General features: G+C 36.0%; 1 protein-coding gene across 4 annotated transcripts in view; it reads left to right on the top strand.

Moving 5' to 3' along the window:
• Window positions 1-6462: 6462 nt before the first annotated feature.
• The window catches only part of LOC110111892 (beta-amylase 7), a 47658-nt gene continuing 33151 nt past the window's right edge, over window positions 6463-20969 (top strand). For 2 of the 4 annotated variants that reach the window (XM_028694699.1, XM_028694697.1), the window contains exons 1-5: window positions 6463-7619; window positions 8130-8384; window positions 11691-11768; window positions 11973-12176; window positions 17153-17347. In XM_028694699.1, the coding sequence (XP_028550532.1) occupies window positions 7212-7619; window positions 8130-8384; window positions 11691-11768; window positions 11973-12176; window positions 17153-17347 (1140 nt within the window). In that variant the 5' untranslated portion in view covers window positions 6463-7211. The remainder of the gene's footprint in view (window positions 7620-8129; window positions 8385-11690; window positions 11769-11972; window positions 12177-17152; window positions 17348-20969) is intronic. The other 2 variants (XM_028694698.1, XM_028694696.1) reach the window with 2 other exon arrangements.

Below are 20969 nucleotides of genomic sequence, written 5' to 3'. Positions count from 1 at the left end.
TACGATATACATTCTCTCCTCTTCTATTCATTTTAAGATTTTGAATAATACATGTAAATATTTTCAATAAAAAGAATGAGTAAAAAAACAACCCATTGTGTGAATTATGATTCTGAACTACAGTAATATAAGGCCTTTGAAATAATATGCATGCTCATTTCCAAACATAAAGTAATTCCATTTAAATTCATTTCAAACATGACTCAATATTTTTCATATTTCATATCTTTATTCATATAAAATTATCATTTCTCCTAAAAAATACAACCTTCATAGGATCCACTGTCTAAAATAATACTAATGAAAGACACTCCTTTCCTTTTCCATAATATTTTTCATTTATGTGCACAAGTACATTGCATTCCCAGCTAGTATCATATGTAATTGCGTGTTATAACTCAAAATTTTAAAAAAAGATTTTTTTACCTATAAAAATTAAGAATTTATTCAGGAGACATTATAAGCCTAAATTATAAATCGTCTTGTTCATAACATATATATTATTGTGTTTTAATTTTAATTTTTTTTTTAAATTTTTGGGCACTCGTGAATTTTTTAAAATTTTTTAAGAAATTGACACCTATCAGTACAAGTAGGGGGTTTGAGACCATCAAGCAATTATTTTATAAATCAATTCTACAAAAATTTTCTAAATAAAATGCACTATTTTATGGATATATTTCTATGATTTTTAAATCCCTAAAAGTATTTATATGAATTTTATATTGAAAATTTTAATATAATAATATTATTACATTATTATTTTAAAATTAGTTAATTTTAGTATTTATTTAATTATATCAAATTTCAATATATGATTTAGTTTAATTTTCTATATCACAGTATTTTTTAGTTCTTTTGGTTTTAATTATTGATTTTAATTTAGGCTACGATAACTTACTGAGCCGTTTTAGCTCATCCCTACTTTTTCTTCTATTTTTAGGCCAGATGACGAGTAAACAGTGAGATGAGTAGTTTGGATAGTAAGCTCCAATCTGCATTATAACTTTATTTTATTAGTTTTTATTTTTATAGGCTTTGCTTTTATTTTTATTATTATCTCTATTACCAAGCACTGCTGTAAATAGATTTCAGATTGTATATATATTTGGATGATATATTGAAAATCATTTTGAGATTAAGTAGTCTTTCACTTTAAATTATAATTAGTAATGTCTCTGTGTAGTATATATATTGAAAGCTTTTTTCAATACTTTTCCAACTATATCTTGGGATTAGTCTTACCATAATTAGACATAATATGACATGTGAGTTTCTGGTCATATCAAGTTGAGTTGTAATAGTTTGCTAAATCATTCAATATGTAAATACAAGCACATCTATCTAACCATTTCATTCTTATAACTTTCATCAACTTTGTATGATAATGTGAAGCACAAATGATTAATTATTGGTTATGAGAAGGATTAATCATGGTCTAGCAAACACTAAAGATTTAATAAGTAGATATAATTATCTTTCATAGCATTTAATTGAAGAGAGAACAATATCATTACTTTAATAAAAAGAAGCATAAGGCTCACCTGGATTCTAGGTATTGTGTCACTTTACTTTTGCTCATTATTCCAACATTGGTAGGTTCAATGCTTATAAAACGACCATGTCATTAAAATTTAATTAATAATTTGATCTCAATTTTCCTAATTATTATTTTAAATTTCAAATTAAAATCTTAAAATATTGATTAAAATTTATCTCACTTCCTATGATTAACTATTAATTAATTAATTAAAATTGAATTTTTAAAATTATTTGTTCTCTCTCTCTCTCTCTCATTACACAAACAGTATTTTCTTTATCATCATATTTAAAATTTCCTTTTACTTTAAAATAAATTATCAATTTTTTTTACATAATTAATTTTCTTATTTAGCATTTTCAACTAAAATCTATATCTTATTTAATTCTCATAATCTCTCATTTTAAATATCACTTTATCTTATTTTATTATTAATTTCTAATTTAAAATTTTCTTTCCTTAATTTCTCGTTTATAGAAACAATGAACCCCATTTAGCTTCCCATCTCCAATCGATCGAAATGACCTTATGTCATTCCTTTATTCAGCTTCTAAGTGACACAAATGATGTCAATTGAGCTTCATTTGGCTTCTGCGACACCAGACAACATCTCCTTCAACCTCCCCTTCATCTTTCGTCTTGGTTGGGATATTACAGTATGCATCTTTTAGAAATATCTTCATCATCTTTTCTTAGCGTTAGCTAAAAGTACCCTTGCCTAAGGATCCTATGGGTGAGCGTGCATCAACTAGAGTAGCTTTCGCATTCGCTCGAGTGGATTTCAGTTAGTACAACTTCCTTTTGATCTTCACATACTTATTTGAGGTTACATAAAGATGTTGATCTTTTGAATAGGTGGTCATCAAATAGTAGATAGTTTGATGCTTGGATCCTGAATCATTTGAGGGTGCTAACCTCATCGTCGATTGACCCATTTTTTAGATACTTGATGTAAGGGTCCATCCAACTTATAGAACAATACCTGGAGGTTTTATTTCTTCTTATATCACCTCCTCTTTATATGATAGTGAGATTTAAAAATTTGTATTATTGATTGGTCGTCAATGCTTCGATCATCGCCCATAATGGAGGGTACTACTATAGTGCTGTGAATTGCTTGAGCTAGCCTAAGCTCGTTGGCACTTTCTTCTTCTAGGGCATTCCCTTATCTTCAGTCCATATTGGCTAGGATTAATTCTTTAAGTTTTCTTATTTTGATGAGTTCTTCAACAAAATTAATGCAGATGATTACACTCTTTAGTGTCATGCCCATGATTTTTATGGAAGGTGTCGTACCTTAATGTATCACAGGCACTACCAATCTTCATAGGCAACAAGCATCTAAAGAATTCTTTATTATGAATAGCATTTATGAGTTCGGCCATGGATATCCTCAATGTATAAGTTGGGCATGCTTGGGATAGGTGAGCGACCTCTCTATGTGCTTCCCTAACCCTTGGTGCTGGCAATGCCTCTATCCTGAGAGATTTTGGCTGAGTAGGTACCTCATATGGATTGGAGTGTCATTAGATGAATTGAAAGTTTGTCCCATAGTTCCTTCTTTCTTGAGACCATGCTCTCTCTCTCTCTCTCTCTCTCTCTCTCTCTCTCTCTCTCTCTCTCTCTCTGCCTCCATAGTTGGAGGTTTCCCCTCATCGTAGTCCTATAGTGTAAAGTGATCATGCAGGATTCAATCACTTGATTATATTTTTCAATATTGATGTGACTAGTTGTAAGTTCTAATAGTTCTGCCAACATCTTTGACTATTACAACCCAAGCGCATACCAGAAAGGACCTTACATTAGCCTTTAGGTAAGAGCCTCTTGGGAGACTATCGGTTCTAGGTCTTTTATGTCAAGCATCTCTTTCTGAAACCTTAGTATGAAGCTTCATAGTGGCTCTCCTAATTCATGTCTCATCTTTAGTAGAGCTTATGAACTCTTCGAGCACTAGCAAATTGTAAAATAAACATTCGCTTGAACACAAACAAAGAGGTGATCACCCTATCTCATAATCAATAGAACTTGATCTTTCAAAATTATCAAATATGTCATACACATCATAACTATATGATTTTCCCTATATCAAGTTATCCTAATTAATAAATTTTAAGCATTTTTCAAAGCATTCTTTGTCTTAATTTGCTCTCTTATATGAGTGCTTGGTTATTTAACATAAATCATACGCCTAGCTTATACAAGAAGACTGACTCAATAAATATAAACGTACAACGTGTTGATTCTTCAATGATTTTTTTTCCTTGATTTCTTCAGATTCTTCATAAATGTCTCGTACTTGAACTCAGGTTAAGTGCACCTTGTTTAGCTTATGATTTTTATCAAACCTATATGTCAAATCTCATATCAACCTTCATCTATGGTATATCTGAAATGTTAGTATAAATAAAAAAATATGCACACACCAACTCACTAGCCAAAAATCAATACAACCAATAATATTTATAATCATTAAAACCTCAATAAACTTACAAGCTCATGAGGTTTAATAATAGTCTTGAGCAATGAAGCCAAAAACTTATTACGACTTAGTTGTGCACACACAAATATGCGATCACACAAGTAATAAAGTGATTAACTAAAAAATTATTATCCCATACACTTTGAAAGAAACCACTAAAATTAGGTTAATTTTGACTATCATGAATAATCAAAATAGGTATATAATTTACATGAAATAGAAGAATATGGAGTCATGAATGATTACATGAATCTCTTTAGGCTATTTGTCAAATTATCAAAAACTAAGAATTATTTTTTACTAGGAATAATTATATTTTTTTAGTTGTAGTGCACTAAAAAAATATAAATAAGTTTGTCAACACATCCTAACATTCTCTCAAAAACTTAGGATCCCTAATATTTACACACAACCTATCTATCTCTCAATGATAGATACAATGCAAATAGATTTCATTAATCAGACAGTGATCAAATTGATTACATTAGTCTAATATAGATGTATGTATCCTATGATCCATCACCATATTTTAATCATGACGAGTCTATTCTCCACCTCATAAATAGAATATACCTTCTGAACTTCTAATTGGAGTCCAAATAATTACGTGTAATAAAAGCATGATGAAATGCACATTAATAAATAAATAAAAAAGGTTTATTAATTACATTAAATGGAAATCAATAAAACTACAATTGATTACTTCTAATCCCTAATTTAGGGCTAACTTGAAAGAAAAATAGAGGGTACATGATTCTAAACAAAGACATGAAAAATGGAGAAGAAGAAAATACTCAATTTCATAACCTCTCACTACGTGTTACAAAAACATTCCCTCGAGTTCCTTTCCCTAACCGCTATAAAAAACTCTAGAGAGGGTTGGGGCTGAAAAATCTTCCTCCCCAAAAGTTGGCAGAAAACTTCGTTTATTTAATCTTGAAATTCCTTCCCAAATTTAACTAGTGTTTGACTCTTAAAAGGTTACATGAGGTTGGTACCCAGTTGGGCGCCTAGACTCCTACATAGTTCCTCCATTGTGGGACGAAAAATCTTTCAAAAGTCATGCCATGTGCCTACGTGTTAGGGTCTCAATAAATTTCCTGATATTAATAAAAAATAAATGTGAATAACAAATATTTAAATCCAAAAATATTATTTAAAAATATCATCTATTTAGTGTTAATCATCAATATTTGGCTATCCTCAAATGGTGATGGAGGGCCTTAATGTTGGTCTATGTTGGGCTCTGGTGTTTGTCAATGGTGGGCATCGAAATTGATGAACGGCTAATGCCAAGTAGTGATGAAGGCATGCATCACCATTAGTTCATAGTTGACATTCGAAGGCTTGAAGCTATGATAAAACTATAAATTTCTCTCCTTTAAAACCCTCTTTAAGAATTGTCTCGAATACGTAGAAGTTGTCCTACATATAATCTTTTGAAGGGGGCATATTGCTTATTTATACCATGAATAAGGATGCTCTTCCAAATGATCTAAAATAATTTCATTAATTATTTGATATTTATTTAAAAAATTTAACATTTTAAAGATATCATAATTGAGCGACTTTGACTTATTAGATTTTCTTATCGAGATGCTCCTTTCAATGATAAATACATAAAATTCAAATATTGATTGATCGTTTAAAATATCTAATGAAGCTTACCACTATAATTCAAAGCGCTTGATTTATGTCCATTTGAAATCACATCAAGACGTTCTTGATATCATTGAGGGCATGTTTGTTTCCATGGTATTTCTCCATTTTTCTCTTTTTTTCCGTTTGAAACTGGAAAATGCAGGCGTGGACGATGTTTGTAGGTGTAGCAGACTTTTTTAAAAACTCGGTTTTTGCATTGTTTTGAAAAGCATTATTTATTAGCTTCTCCGTTTTAAAAAGACCTTTTCTTCTATTAGCATTTTTTATACTGAAACGGAAAGAAAATCAAACGAAGCCTGAATCTCATCAATACATCTATTTCATCTATAAATTTGATGAAAATAAAATTTTAATTACCTCATAGTTAATTATTAGAATTTCTTGATAGAATTCTTATGTACTTTTTAAATCTAAATATTTATATCAATACTGATTTTTCGTCAAATAAAGTTTCCAATGCCATGACAATATTTAAGTTTTAATATGATTGTTTTTTTAAGAAAAGAAGCGATGTACCTTTAAAAATTTACATTAAAATTCATTTTTTCTTAAATAATTATTCTGATAAGATATTAATATTTGTTGCGGGCTAGAATATACGCGGCGATAGAGTTATAATTCTACGTCTTAGCGTTGCACGGATATCCAGCTCACACACAGAAAACACAATATTTTTTACGTGGAAAACCCGGAAAGGGAAAAAACCACGGGGCCTAGCCCAGTTGAAAATGATTCCACTAGAATTTGAGAAAAGTACAATGGATGTAAAAAAAAAAAAAAAAAAAGAAGCCAAATTTTGTCATGCCATTGCCGAACCTCACGCCGTCATCGTCGAAGCCGGACAATAATCACATGAATAATGGCGCCTTATAGTCCAAAACATTTGTTTTAATTTTAAATTTTGTCCTAAAGATGGAGAATCTCTAATAATTTAACGGGGCACTGTTACCGTTTACCAAACGAAACGGGTCACACGTTTACGGCTTGCCGTCCTCTAACGGCCGCAAAGCGGAAAATCCATGCCGTCCACACGTTCCACACGTGTCGAAGCACAAGCCGTCCGATCTCCCACATACAGCTCTCGTTCTCACGCGGAGGTATCCGTGTTAAACTTAAGCCAAACACGAGGCCTCACACGAGTGGAACCCTAGACAACAAGGCCCTTCGCACGCAGCATCGCCGGACGCCGCCGGTAAGCCGCCGCCATCGTACCAGAAATCGCTGAAGAGCCCTCCCACAGTACAATTCTCCGGACGATCTCTGCAGGAAGACGCCGCAAGGTCATATAGCAACGCCGGCGGCTTTGGTTCCGGCGACGAAGTAGTAAGCATCGGAGGAGTGCTAAGGAAGGGGATCTCGCCGCTGATATCCTTCTAATCCGCTCATCTATCGTTCGCTGTTTTGATCAGGTTCTTCACTCGTCTTCAACATCCTTTTACCTAAGCGGAAAGAATGAGCTGAACTTCTGGGGCTTTGGCCATCGGAGTTATGTTTGGATCTGGGTGAATATTGTGCGAAGTGGCACTGGAGATGGAAAGGCTTGGGGGGACGAGCGAGGAAGATGACATGGAGATGGATTTGGAGGTAAAGGAGGAGGACGACGATGACGAGAGGAGCCGAACGTTAGTAGCGGCGGAGGAGATGGGAGGTGGGTTCTTCGAAGAGGAGGCCGCTTCCAGTGAGCAGATCCATATACATGGGATGGGGGGTAGAAGGAGCCGGCCTAAAGAGGAAAAGGAGCGGACGAAGCTGCGGGAGCGGCATCGGCGAGCAATCACGGCGAGGATTCTGGCTGGTCTGCGGCGACACGGCAACTATAACCTCCGTGTTCGCGCTGACATCAATGATGTCATCGCCGCCCTTGCCCGGGAAGCCGGCTGGGTCGTCCTTCCCGACGGCACTACTTTCCCTTCTCGGTCTTCTCCCAGTTCCTCCCAGGTTCTCTCTCTCTCTCTCTCTGACTCTATCCGCTCCCAACCTCTCTCCTCATTGCTCATCTCTTTCTGTCCTCCCCACTCATCTCTTTCTGACCTCCCCACGCTCTTCTCGGTTGAATTTGTTCCTACTATTAGTTAAATGAAATAAATTTACGAATGTAATCGCAATTTTAGGGAATTTTAAAATTTTTTATCTGATGCTAAACACACGCCGATTTTTCATATTTCCACTTCAACTCAGCTAGCTTCCGATGCGGGAACCGTTTTCCAAACCTTTTTCTCAGGTTCGGTCGTATTTGCTGTTTGACGGGCTTTCGAGTTCGGTCTCGTTAACCCGAACTCCATAGTCTTGTTACATTCCTGATTTTTCAAAAAGATAATATTAAAGTTGCAATTTTTATCCCAAAATATTTAAAATTTTAATTATTAACTTATCGAGTTATCAGTATTATACTGCAAAAGCTCGTTGAATTAGGATGCTAAAATGGAGTTATCTTCCCTGTTCCTACAGGTGGGAAAACCCGCCGAAGCTTCTCCACTTACAGTGGCAGTGGCGGCCCAGACAACACCGCACTTGAAGGGATTGTCTCCTGCCGGCGGTCAGATTAGTTCCGGGGACAACCGGCAGTGCCGACTGAAGGGTGTCTACACGCTTCCTTCTGCCTACGACGGCCAATATCGTCAAGGGGTGATTGTTGGAGGAGAACGATGCAATGAGAATTTTCCTCTTGTCGTTAGTTGCAAGGAAATCGCTAATGAGAAACAGGTGAGTGCGTCCAGAATGTTCTATACAGATGACAAATTATTGTTTGAGGGTATTGATGTTTTGGAAACAGGGATGCCTGAAGTATTGCTTTTATACTCACTCTAAGGAGAAACCACTTCGCTTTACACCGTGTATGTATTATACACACATTGTGTATAAGGTTGTACACAGCCTATGTATAGGTGACATGACCCATTTTGATTGGAATCCGAACATAAGCTACGTTTGGACTCCGCACGTAATAATTTCTCCACTCTAAGGGCTATCTTATTTGCCGCATTTATTTCATTTAAAAGCGACTTAAATGAAAACCTTGCACTAACCATATTTATTTGATGAAAATATAGACTTTATAAATTAGTAAATTAGTCATTTATAAGTCATATTGAAATAAAGCAGTCTTATGTTATATTCAAATGCAGCCAAATAACCCAAAGAAAAAACATGTGGATGGAGTTTGGCAAGTGGAAAATAATTAACCATGGAAAAAGAAAAATAATGATATAAAAATATGCATATATGGTTAATATAAGTAATAATTTTTAACTTACATAATTTAATCAATTTGATGTATAAAATATACAAGTTTTATATGATTTTGCATCTATGAAATGATAAAAAATTAATGGAATTAAAATTGAAAATTAATTTTTAGATATATAACAATAACATCAAGCCTTTATCCCATTACGTTGGGTTGAATACATGAATCTTTTTTCTTCATTGTGTCCTGTTAGGTGTTAAATTCTCATTTAAATCTAATCAAGTCATTTTAGGTTTACCTCTACCTTTCTTAATATAAGCCAAATGTAATACGTCTACTCTCCTAACCGGGTCATCAGAAGGCTGCCATTTTATTTGACGAAACCATCTAAGGCGACTTTTCCTAATCTTATCTGCCGCTAGAGCTACTCTAACCTTTTCACAGATATGCTCGTTTCGTATATTGTCTCTAAGAGTAAAACCACTCATCCACCTGAGCATCCTCATCTCTGCAACACTTAACTTAATATTATGCTTCTCTTTTAATGGCCAACATTCTGCGCCATAAAGAATTGTAGGTCTCACCACCATCTTATAGAATTTTCCCATAAGTTTGAGGTGAACGTTTCTATCACACAACAAGCCCGATGCATTCCTCTACTTTAACCATCCAACTTGAATTCTACTAATAATATCCCAATCTATTTCACCATCATGGTTTTAAGTATTTACTTTAATGCTTTCACTGGCTGGCTTGTGGTGATGTGAAACATATATGGAAACATAGATTGCTTAAGAATTAATAACAAGTTGATAAGCTTTGATAATTTTAAACTCAATGTTTCACCAATATAAGAGTCTAGTATTTCTTAGCTGTAGTTTGCTTTGGCATGTGGTTACAAGAGAGTTTAATAGGACAATTTAAAATAAGAACAAAAGCATAGTAAAAGATGCAAAATAACATTATCCACCGTTTAACAAATAGAAAGTTCACCTCGAGTTCCTGTCAATTTTACTCTTGATGGTAGCGGTCAGCGGGAGAATAATTTTAGCAAGCCTAGCGATGCCACCAAAAGAAAGAGAACGCCTACGGTCTTGCTCAATGAAAAGGTAGCTGGAGGGGACGACGTTGGTGGATGTTCGATGATTCGCCAATGTCCGGAGCGTTGGTGTTCTTCAATAGCAGACATCAAGGTGAAGAGGATGCGGTCGGCGTAGTCATCGACGGTGTCGTCGATTTCCACGTTGAGGTTGAAGAAGGAAGAGTTGAAGATATCAACGTGGTCTTGGTTGTCGTAAACGAACCCGTGATCACGTTCCGGATCCGCCATGCATGAGGAAACAACAATTTTTTGGTGTGCTAGAACTCCCGGACAGCAAGCGTCGATTTCGCGGCCGGTTGGATAGCAATGGGAAGTGCATAATTCTTTGGACAACCCCCAAATAATGTCTAGTAAATCTGGACAACAACTTGGAAATCCAAAAACTGGAAATAAGGAGCTGTTTTGGGGAGAACACTTGGTAGAAAATTAGGGGAATAGCAAGGGCAGTGGCGGCTGAACTTAGGAAGGTTTGAGTGGTTGTTTAGAGAGGTTAATGTGGGTGTTAACTAAATAGGAGAGAGAGGGAGGGGTGGCATAGGCTAGGATTTGATTGGGGATTAAGTTTAGGCAAGGCTTGATTGAGATTTGGAAGCTTTCCAAATTAAAAGAGAGGGGCAAGGGGGGGGCGGCAGCTAGGGAAAGGGGGAGGGAATTTGGGGAGGGATTTAACTGGTTTCCAAACAAGGTTAATTAAATTAAAGAGATTTAATCGTGAGGATCTCTTTAGTTTAAATTCAAATTTGAAATGATTTGAATATGAAAACTTTCCAAATATAGCTTGACTAATTTAGGAAAGAATTTCAATTCAATTAGAATTGAAATTTGAATTTGAGATCTTCCCAAATTGAGATACACTACATATGGAAAAGAAGTAATTTGGGCCTTAAAGATTTGGAGGCAAAGAGAGGCACTATGGCCGCGGTCAATTAAGGGGCTAGGTTTTAGATGGTGGCTGGTAGGGGGGAAGGAAGGGCTTTGGGAGGTGGTGGTTAGGAGAGGAGGGATCCTTATGGCCGGCTGTTTGAATGACAGGGTGGATGGGGGGTCGGTTCAAGGAGAAGGGTGGATTGGGGGTCGGCTCAAGGAGAAGGATGGTGGTGGGGATTTAGCCGAGAACTTTGGAGGGAGGATGGCCTACGGTGTGAGTAGAGGGACTGGAAGAAGAAAAATAATATGGATATGAACTGCGAGCCCGGCCTCTACCAGCGGCTGACGGGTGATGCTTGACCCTCTCCTAGGGCTCTCTCTTCTCTAAAGAGCTCACAAAACAATGAAACAAAGATGAAATTTTCATTAATCAATCATTAACCCAATACAATGACTAAGGCCTTAATATATAGGCCTTCAAAATAAAGAAAATAAAAGACTCAAATGCCCTCAGGGCTACAACATAAAAGCAATCCCTCATAGGGGTACAAAGGTAAAAACAAAAATATAAATAAAAGAAATACATAAATGCTTCATAAATAGAGACTCTGAATCGTAGCTGTCGATCTACGATTCTTTCGATGGTAGACGCTTCGAAATCTCCTACTGATGTCCTCATCATGTGGAATGTTGCTTCTCTTGCTCAATAGAAGCTTTTTTATGTATTGTTACTCATTCCTGATTTATTGTGCTTACTGATGATGATTTTATGTAGATGATCTCACATAGTGGGATAAAAACTTGATGTTGTTATTGTTGTACTGATGATTATGTTTATCATGCCTTGCTTCAGGTGATTGATCTTCCTCAAAGATTACCAGAGCGTGATTTTGCAGGGACCCCTTATGTCCCAGTCCATGTCATGTTGCCTGTAAGTTTTAATCATTATTGAAACTTTACTATATTTTGTTGATAATCTTCAATTAAACTTTCTTCTTGGGTTTGATCTCCTATAAAAATAGGAGGCTCAATTTTTTTAAATTGTACTACCTAATTTGGTTCCATGCTTGAAACCATAGTACCACATTACTTTATGTTTAATCACTCTTGATTTTTTTTTTTCGTGGTGTGATAGCTTGGTGTGATTAATACAAAATGTGAGCTGGTTGATCTGGAAGGCCTAATGAAACAGGTCAGAATTTTAAAATCTATAAATATTGATGGCGTTACTGTTGATTGCTGGTGGGGAATCGTTGAGGCACACGCCCCACAGGAGTATAATTGGCATGGCTATAGGCGACTTTTTCAAATTATCCGAGAGTTAAAACTTAAACTTCAGGTTGGTTTTCCCTGCATCTTACATAATTTGATTCAGTTTTAATCCCAATAAAATTTGAGTTTTCCATAACACTTATTACTGCATCAGTTTTTTATTTTTTTAATCCTTATAACCTTGTATTGATTATGGTTTCTTGAACAGATTCTTGTTAGACTTTCTTCTCTTTGAACTTTCTTTTTTTTACAATGACTACCAATAAATAATTCTTCGGTCAGGTGGGAGCATGCATATCCTTTGATTAAGTAGAACATGATCCATGATAATCTGGGAGGATGAAATCATGATATCTTGATTGAATTCGTTGTCATTTTTCTCACTATATGTTTTAAGTTTATGATGATAAATTTTAATCCTAAATCAATTTGCTGCTACTATACATCGAACACTTAATGCTTATATAATAATTAGCCTTAATATAAAGTTCTCTCTCATCAACGAGAGGGGTAATTAATTATAAGGGCTTAAGCTTATGAAAAAATCAGGAACTAAATCATAAAGTTGTTACAAAATGAGGACAAAATATTTGGTTAGTGTCTTATCTTCAATCTAATACGCATTTTAAAAATTTTACCATAAAATACCTAAACTCTCTGAGGCACATATTTTCGAGCTCCATAGTACGCAATTGATATTTTCATTTTTTTTGCATTTTAGTCCAAAAAGATTAGTTTAGCTTGTTATTTTAAAGTACATTTAATAAAAAATTTTTAGCCTCCCGACATCTCCCACACATAGAGGGCATCCACAAGAAGAATTGGGCTTTCCTGCCACACTTAAAAAAGTGTGCATAATTGGTGTCTCTGGCATTGTGACCTAAAGTCTTCAAACCCACCACTCTTAGAAAAACATGCATAGGGTTTCATGTCCCTGCATAAAGATTTGGGCAGAATGGAGCCTTTTCACCACATAGGTACAACGCGCATGGGACTTTACCCACCATGCTTAAAAAAGCATGCAAGGGTCTTCAGTACTTGCATGAGAAACATTGCAAGCATAGCAAGCTTTCCCTGTAATGTCTAAACAACACTTGCGGGAACTGATTTCTTGCATCACGACAAAACTTGCTTGCATTATATGCTGACAATGGATGTTGCGTCCAAGTGGCGACTTTTGTGGTGAATTAGAGTTGAATGCATACATACTTTCTCTTTATGTATATGTTGTCTTCCTTCTTTTATTTTATTTTAGGGGGATTTACATACATGCCACTTTATTATATCTATATTACATATTTAACACCCAAAAATTAAATATTACATTCATACCACCCAAAAACTAATTTTACAACATAAATACCACTCCGTCTTAGAAACCTTCACTCCGTCTCTTCCTCCCCGGCTAGAATTCAGTCTTCGACGATGTCGGCCGCTGGGCCTTCGATATCCCCGTCGATGGCCTTTGTGCCCAATCGGAAAGTGACGACGGAATCGTTGTTCCTAGGGGTAGCTTCCAGTTTGTGATGTTCTGTCTTCTAGTGTTGATGTACTTCGGAGGGAAGTTCGACGAGAAGGTTATCCGAGAAATTGAGATCGCCCAGAGAAATTTCCTTCTCAATGCTAGTAAGATCACTTTTCTACCTTACCTGCCAGCGATCGCTGACGTTTTCTTTCATAAACAGCTAAGAAATGCTAAAGAATTTCACCGGAAGTAGAAAGAAGTATTTTGCCTAGGCCTTTTCATTCTTCCCCATTCCGTAATAGAAGATATCAATTTTGAAGGGTATTTGATACCCAATAACGCGCTGATCAATTTCAGTGTTGTGGAAATGGATGGCTTAGGATGAGAAGATTTGGGAAGAAGCCGCAGAATGCAAGCCTGAGAGGTTTATGGAGGATCAGCAGAAAAAATGAGTGCAACTGGCTGTTGTTCAAAACCTGAAGCAATGCATACAAGAGCATTCTTTAAACGTGGTTATTCTTATAGTTCTAATCGGTTATTCTTATAGTATTTCTCTAACAATCTTATAAACTGAACCTACTAGATTACCTGCAGAATGCTTCAGCCTCCTTACAAACCTTGAATCATATCAGAATCTAACCTAAATGATAATATAAATAAAATCCAATCAATCAAGAATTCTTAATCCAAAGTCGTATCTATAAACCTTGAACCATATGCTAATAGCATCTGCAAGATCAGCGACCGATCCTTCCCCTTCCCTTCCGTCGGGAACTGCTCCGACAACTGATGAAAATTTATCGTTTGAAGTTTGGTCACAGAAGTAAATAAAAGTTTGGTGTTCCCGATCACGAGCAGAGGTTTGTATTCCCGATCGCAAGCAGCCGAGCAGAGGATCGCGAGCAGCCGGACGCGAGCAGTGAGCAGAAGGAAGGTATTCCCGGTCACGAGCAGAGGTTTTCGTGAGCAGATGGAATCCCGATCGACTGTGTTCGCGAGCAGAGGTATTTGCGAATGGGCAAATTTCACGGGAAGAATACGCCGTGAGGGACGAAGTAACGAAGTGGTAGAAGTGAGGTAAAAATTGAGTTTTAGGTGGTATAAGAGTAATATTAAATTTTAAGGTGTTAGATATGTAAATGGTTATAAATATAGTGGTATGTATGTAAATTTCCCTTTATTTTATTTGTTTAGTTTTTTGAAACTTTTTTTGGAAGCTATCTCATTTTTTTCTTTGAGAAAGGAAGATTGTAAGAGAGACAATGAGAGCGATAGAGTTGGAAAGGGGAAGTGAGAGAGAGAGAGAGAGAGAGAGAGAGAGAGAGAGAGAGAGAGAGAGAGGTGATGGAGTGAGGTGCCAGAGAGAAATTGGAGCAAAGATATATAGAGGGGTGGTAGTGAGAGTGGGGTGATGGGAAGTATTAACATTGGCGAGGAGATTATCATCGACTGAATGCTTTTGACATATTTGGGTTGTTTAACTATGGCAGATAGCAAGGAGGAGACCATTAGTCAAAAGGCGGATTTGCGAGGAGATGAGATTGAAACTTTGTCGAAGAGGCAGGCTATTTGTGAGGGTGAGACCAACACACTAAGGCTGTTGTGCTATAAGGAGTAAGTGAATTGTTGGCGGAGGCAAATGTTGGAGTTGTTAAGTTGATGTCGGATCATTTATGTTGAGGAGAGGTGAGCAAATGGGTTCGTGGTGTGTTGTAGGTTAGAGTTCGAAGAGGAGAGAGGGAGTAGCGAGAACAGTCTGGGAGTGCAAAGGGGCTGTTGCTGGCTGCTTGCTGTTAGAATTAAGGAAGAGAGTTTACGGAGTTTATAGGAAGTGCCTTGCTAGAGATAAGCTAGTTTTGCGGTAGTGGAAGTTGTCTACGATAGCAATATTTAACTCAAATTCTGAGAGTGCAAGGGGGCTGTTGCTGGCTGCTTGCTCTTAGAATTAAGGAAGAGAGTTTACGGAGTTTATAGGAAGTGCCTTGCTAGAGATAAGCTAGTTTTGCGGTAGTTGAAGTTGTCTACGATAGCAATATTTAACTCAAATTCAGAGGTCTTGTGAAGCCATGTCTTCCTGCCTCTCTATCATCAACAATTTTGGGAACTGGGTAGGAATGGGAGTGGAGGAAATAAGAGATGGAGAGCTACAAGGGTTTCTGAGAGAGGGAAGCAGGGTTTTTCATTTAATTTTGTGAGAGAATGAGAGATCGTGAGCGAATTCGGGTGATAGAGGCATGGCCTATATGTAATGTGTGGAGTTTGTGCATGAGAATGGATATAAATGGTGTTTTTTTTTTTCTTTTTTCTTTTTAAGAATAGGTCAACATTAACCTCATCCTCATATTCAAGAGTAACACCATCAAGAAGTTCGATCATCTCTCAGCTTGCAAACCTACCAAAATAGTTGCTCAAAATCTTCTGGCTCTTTGTTTTGTAAGCCCCCTCCGAATGTTACAACGCCCACACAATATCTGATTCTTCCTTCATAAACATTTAAACCCTCCGGAGCAGTGTTCTTTGCAATCTTGGGGAATTAATTTAGTGTAAGTTTATTTCAATCTTTAGTGACGAGTTCATATTTTTAATTATTTAGATTAATTATTAGTCGCTTAAAATGTCATTTTCTATTTAAGATTAGTTTCTCATTTGCATATTTATTTAGGTGTAGTTTTATTAGAGTCAATCTGTATTCTGCATTTGAGAAAATTTTCAGCATAAAGGGAAATTACATTGGTGGAACATGGAACATCTTTTGTTTACTAATTGGCTTCTATAACAATTAACAGTTTTCGTCTTCTGTTAGCTTTTTTGTAGCAGATAGTTCGTGTGAAAATTTGAAGACTTCTGTATAGTTGGGTATAAGAGGAAGTCATGAGGATTTTCTCAATGTCCTGTAGTTTCTTTGAATTAAGAAATATGTAATTTAGTTGATTGCTTGAGTAATAAAAGTGATAATAGTTTTAAACACACTAGGTTTACCCTACTTTCAAACTTATTTAAATAGGTCAATGGGCTCAAAATCCCATACTTGGGTGGGTACAGGTATTAGACCATTGCTTCTAGGTTACTCTTTCCTGTTATCTGTCTTAAGTTTCAATTAGTGGCTTACTAGTTCATATGGTTTCAAACAGTGAATATAGAAAGATGTGAAGCAATAAGCCATGACCAACAAATGTGGGAGACTAAGGCTTCGTTTGGGACAATTTTTATTGCTTCTTAAAGCATCTTTCTAGTATAAAAATTAAAAAATTTATACTAGAAAGCTGCTTTAAGAAGTCATAAGAAAGCCGTCCCAAACAAAGCCTTAGGCTTCGTTTGGGATGGCTTTCTTTATGCTTCTTAAAGCAGCTTCCTAGTACAAATTTTTTTATTTTTGTACTAGGAAGTTGCTTTAAGAAGCAATAAGAAAGCCGTCCCAAACGAAGCCTAAAGTTTATTGATTTTATCGAAAACTCTGAAATGTTCTTCGTAAGTTGCAGCTTAAAGTTTTTTGGCTGAGGAAATCTGCGACTTATGAAAAGAATGATGCCTTTTTCCCATAATCTGATCTATTATATCTGATACATTTGTATGCATAGGTGGTCATGTCATTTCATGAATGTGGGGGCAACATTGGTGATGACGTATGCATTCCTCTGCCACACTGGGTAGCAGAAATTGGTAGAGGCAATCCTGATATCTTTTTCACGGATAGAGAGGGACGGCGGAACTCTGAATGCCTTTCAATAGGAATTGACAAGGAAAGGGTCTTAAGAGGCCGAACTGCACTTGAGGTATACAAACACAATTAAGTATGACTTTTAATTACTGAATAAAGGAGAATAATACTTTGTTTACTTATTCTGAGATATCTTATACTAAATTCTAGTATTGGTTTTTCTTTATTTCATTTTTAAAACGTATCTGCAGTATCGGAATAATATTGTAGTTTTGAAGTACTTTTTCACTTTATATGTGTATTAGTTCTTCAATTAATGAAGTAAAACATTAGTCATTTGGTTTTAATTTTGATTTGTAACAGTCTCTTGGGCACCTTATCCAATTTGCATTGCAATTAATTCATCAACATTTTAATTCTTATCTCTATTAATTAGGGTAGTTTACTTTTCTTTCCCTATTTATTTTTGATAAGGGCTACATATGGTGTTAATGTTTAGCTATATAAGTTGATTTTTAGAATTTTTAGCCCTTAGGTGACTAGGGGTGTCAAAATAGATTTGTTGGTTGAGTTTGGGACCAACCCAAAATTGAATAGATTTCAACCAGTCCGACCCGAAGCTAACCCGTTTAGCAAATGGGTCAAATTCTTGGACTTGAACCCAACCCATCACAAAGCTAACCCGACCCCGACATGACTTGCTCACCCGTTTAGATTAATATATATATATATATATATAATGGGTATCTATCTGTTGTCACACCAAAGAAATTATTTGGCAACGTAACTAATTCATCGGCGGAACCTAATGAGGGCAAATTATTACATCCGGTGTCCGGATTTGTCCGGACACCAATTCAGACGCGCCCCGTCACCAAAATACATCGGGATCCAGTGTATTCGAGTGACGTTGCGCATCTTGATTGGGTGTCCGGACGTCCGATGACCAAACGTAATAATTCGCCCCTGATGAGATACCCAACGGCATCGGACCTGCACATGCTTTGTGATTCAAACTCGGAATGGCAGTTCCAAATCATATTCACCCATCAACCACTTTATTATTATTGCGTCCTAGAGTATTCGCGACGGTAGAGAAATATAAAATTAATGTCTTAGCGTTGTACGAAAATCCGGCACGCAATCAGATAAGAGAGAGTGTGCGTCATCCACTAGAAACACCAAGATTTTTACGTGAAAAATCCCTGAAAAAAGGGGAAAAAAACCACGGGGCCTAGCCCAGTTTTGAACAATAGATCCAAGATATCTAAAACGCGTACTCTTATTAATGACTTGATCGCCCAAAGTCACAATCCCTTCACTAGGTCTATTACTACTACTTATTAGGTCAAATTCTCATTTAAATCTAATAAAAAAAAATCATTTTTTAATATTTTCTAACCAAGTCCTTTTAGGTCTACTTTTACCTATCTTAACATAGGCTAAATCTAAGACATATATTCTCTTAACCTGGATCGTAAGGCCGAGTTTTATGTGACCAAACCATCCAAGGCGACTCTCTAATCTTATCTGCCACTAGGGCTACTCCAACCTTTTCAACGTATATACTCGTTTCGCATTTTGTCTGTAAGAGTGAAGCCACTCATCCACTTGAGCATCCTCATCTCTGCAATATATAACTTAATTTAACACTTCTTTCTAAATGGCCAACATTCTGTGCCATAAAGTATTGCAGATCCACCACCATCTTATAGAATTTTTCCTTAAGTTTGAGGAGTATTTTTCTATAACACGACAAGCCTGATGCATCCTCCACTTCGACCATCCAACTTGAATTCTACTAATAATATCCCCATCTATTTCACCATCATTTTGAACAATTGATCCAAGATACTTAAAATGTGTACTCTTATTAATGACTTGATCAGCCAAAATCACAGTCCGCTACTAGATTTATTACTATTAAAATTACACTCCATATATTTGGTTTTAGATCTACTCAAACAAAAATCTTTAGACTCTATTGTTGACCTACATAGTTCAAGTTTACCTTCAACTCCCTATTCAGTCTTATCAACAAGAAGAATATCATTAACAAAAAGCATATACCATGGTACATCATCTTGCAAATGTCTAGTAAGAACATCTATGTATATATTAAAAAGGTATGGGCCTAAAGCTGATCATTGATGTAATCTAACTTAAATAGGAAAATACTCGGTCAAACCACCTTATGTTTGAACACAACTAATAGCTCCTACACCTCATTCACAAATCACAAATAAAAAATAATAATAGTTGCCAAAGTATATGGTGAACATAAGGAATTTCATAGCATCTAAAAAATTAATATGAAAGTTCATATTAGCAAGCTATCGACTCATAATCTTAAAAATAAAAAGAGAGCTTTTGGTTTCAGCTTTTTACTCATTGTCAGCTGATCTTTGTTGTCGAAGCCTAGAGGAGACTAAGAGTGGAGTTGTGGAGGATTGAAGGGTTGTCGCCTGACTAGTGAGCTAGGGTTGGAGTCATGGAGGCCTAGATAGTTTATGAGGCTATTAGCCTATAATGGGAGGATGACATGGCTTTCGGGTTGGCGGGCATAAACAAGCCCTAACTCTATTAATCAAATGAATATGAGTTGGTTCTTGTGGCTTTCGGTTTGGCGGTTTGTCTCGAACCGGCTAGATATTGAAATCATATAAAAAAACTAACTTGAATCCAACCCATTTGCTAAAGGGGTTGATCCGAACCCAGAATTTTTGGTTTGGATCCGATTTGAGTTTTTAGATTGTGTCATATATTGCCACCATATAGGCGACTGTCAAAAACCGCTTGCATGCATGTGAACATGTGCAGGCATGAATGCATAGTGCAGGTGTGCTTGTATCATATGATACATGCATGCATGCTTATGTGATATACCTCTTTACCATAATATAACTTTCATATGAATTTTTTGGTGTCTTATTCTTTCATCTTTTGCCATGTCATGTCATGATTATTTGACAAGTATTATGCTCGTTATTGACTACCAAATGTAACCCTCTAATTTTCTCACTGCAGTGAGACCTACAAATTTAAGGGAAAATTAAGATGGTGGTGAGACCTGCAATCTATGTTGCATCGATACGGATATGGCGACACGATATGGATACGGGACACGTCAATTCTTAAAAGTATAGGATACAGGTACGGCGCTGACATGGCATTATAATTTATAAATCATACATAAAATTTAAGAAAGCATTCAAAGTATATTTGAAATTACAAAAAAAATAAAAGCAACATTATTTGTAGCCTCGTAGCTTATAATATCAATATAAAAGTAAGCATTAAATGTCTAGTACAACAACAAAAGCGTAAACATAAATTATCTAGCACATGAAGTTTCAACTATTCAATAGAAGGAATGATACGATTAACTTCTTCAGTGGTTTGTCTTTGAACTTCTATATCATCTTCAATAAATATCATAGCTTCTAATTCAGGCTCATCAAATGAAATATTAGCAATTTCTAATATTCTCATACCATCAAGAGACTCAAATCCATCTCGGAAATGAGAGAACCTTGCTTGCAGTCGCGAAAGTAAATATGATGCTTCTTCTTTTTTTTTCAACGAACACGGGTATCGGATACGCGTGTCCTTTTGAAATTAAATAATATTTAATTGGATACGGCTTTGGTGTATCTGACACATATCGGTGGCGTATCAGAGGCGTATCTGTGTATCGGTGTATTAGATACAACACGCCTTCATAAATAGGTGTATCG

This window comes from Dendrobium catenatum, unplaced genomic scaffold, assembly GCF_001605985.2.
Source record: "Dendrobium catenatum unplaced genomic scaffold, ASM160598v2 fragScaff_scaffold_542, whole genome shotgun sequence".
In the NCBI taxonomy this organism is placed as follows: Eukaryota; Viridiplantae; Streptophyta; class Magnoliopsida; order Asparagales; family Orchidaceae; genus Dendrobium; species Dendrobium catenatum.
Note: the sequence above shows the minus strand (reverse complement) of the source record. Positions and strands in the feature narration are given on the sequence as shown.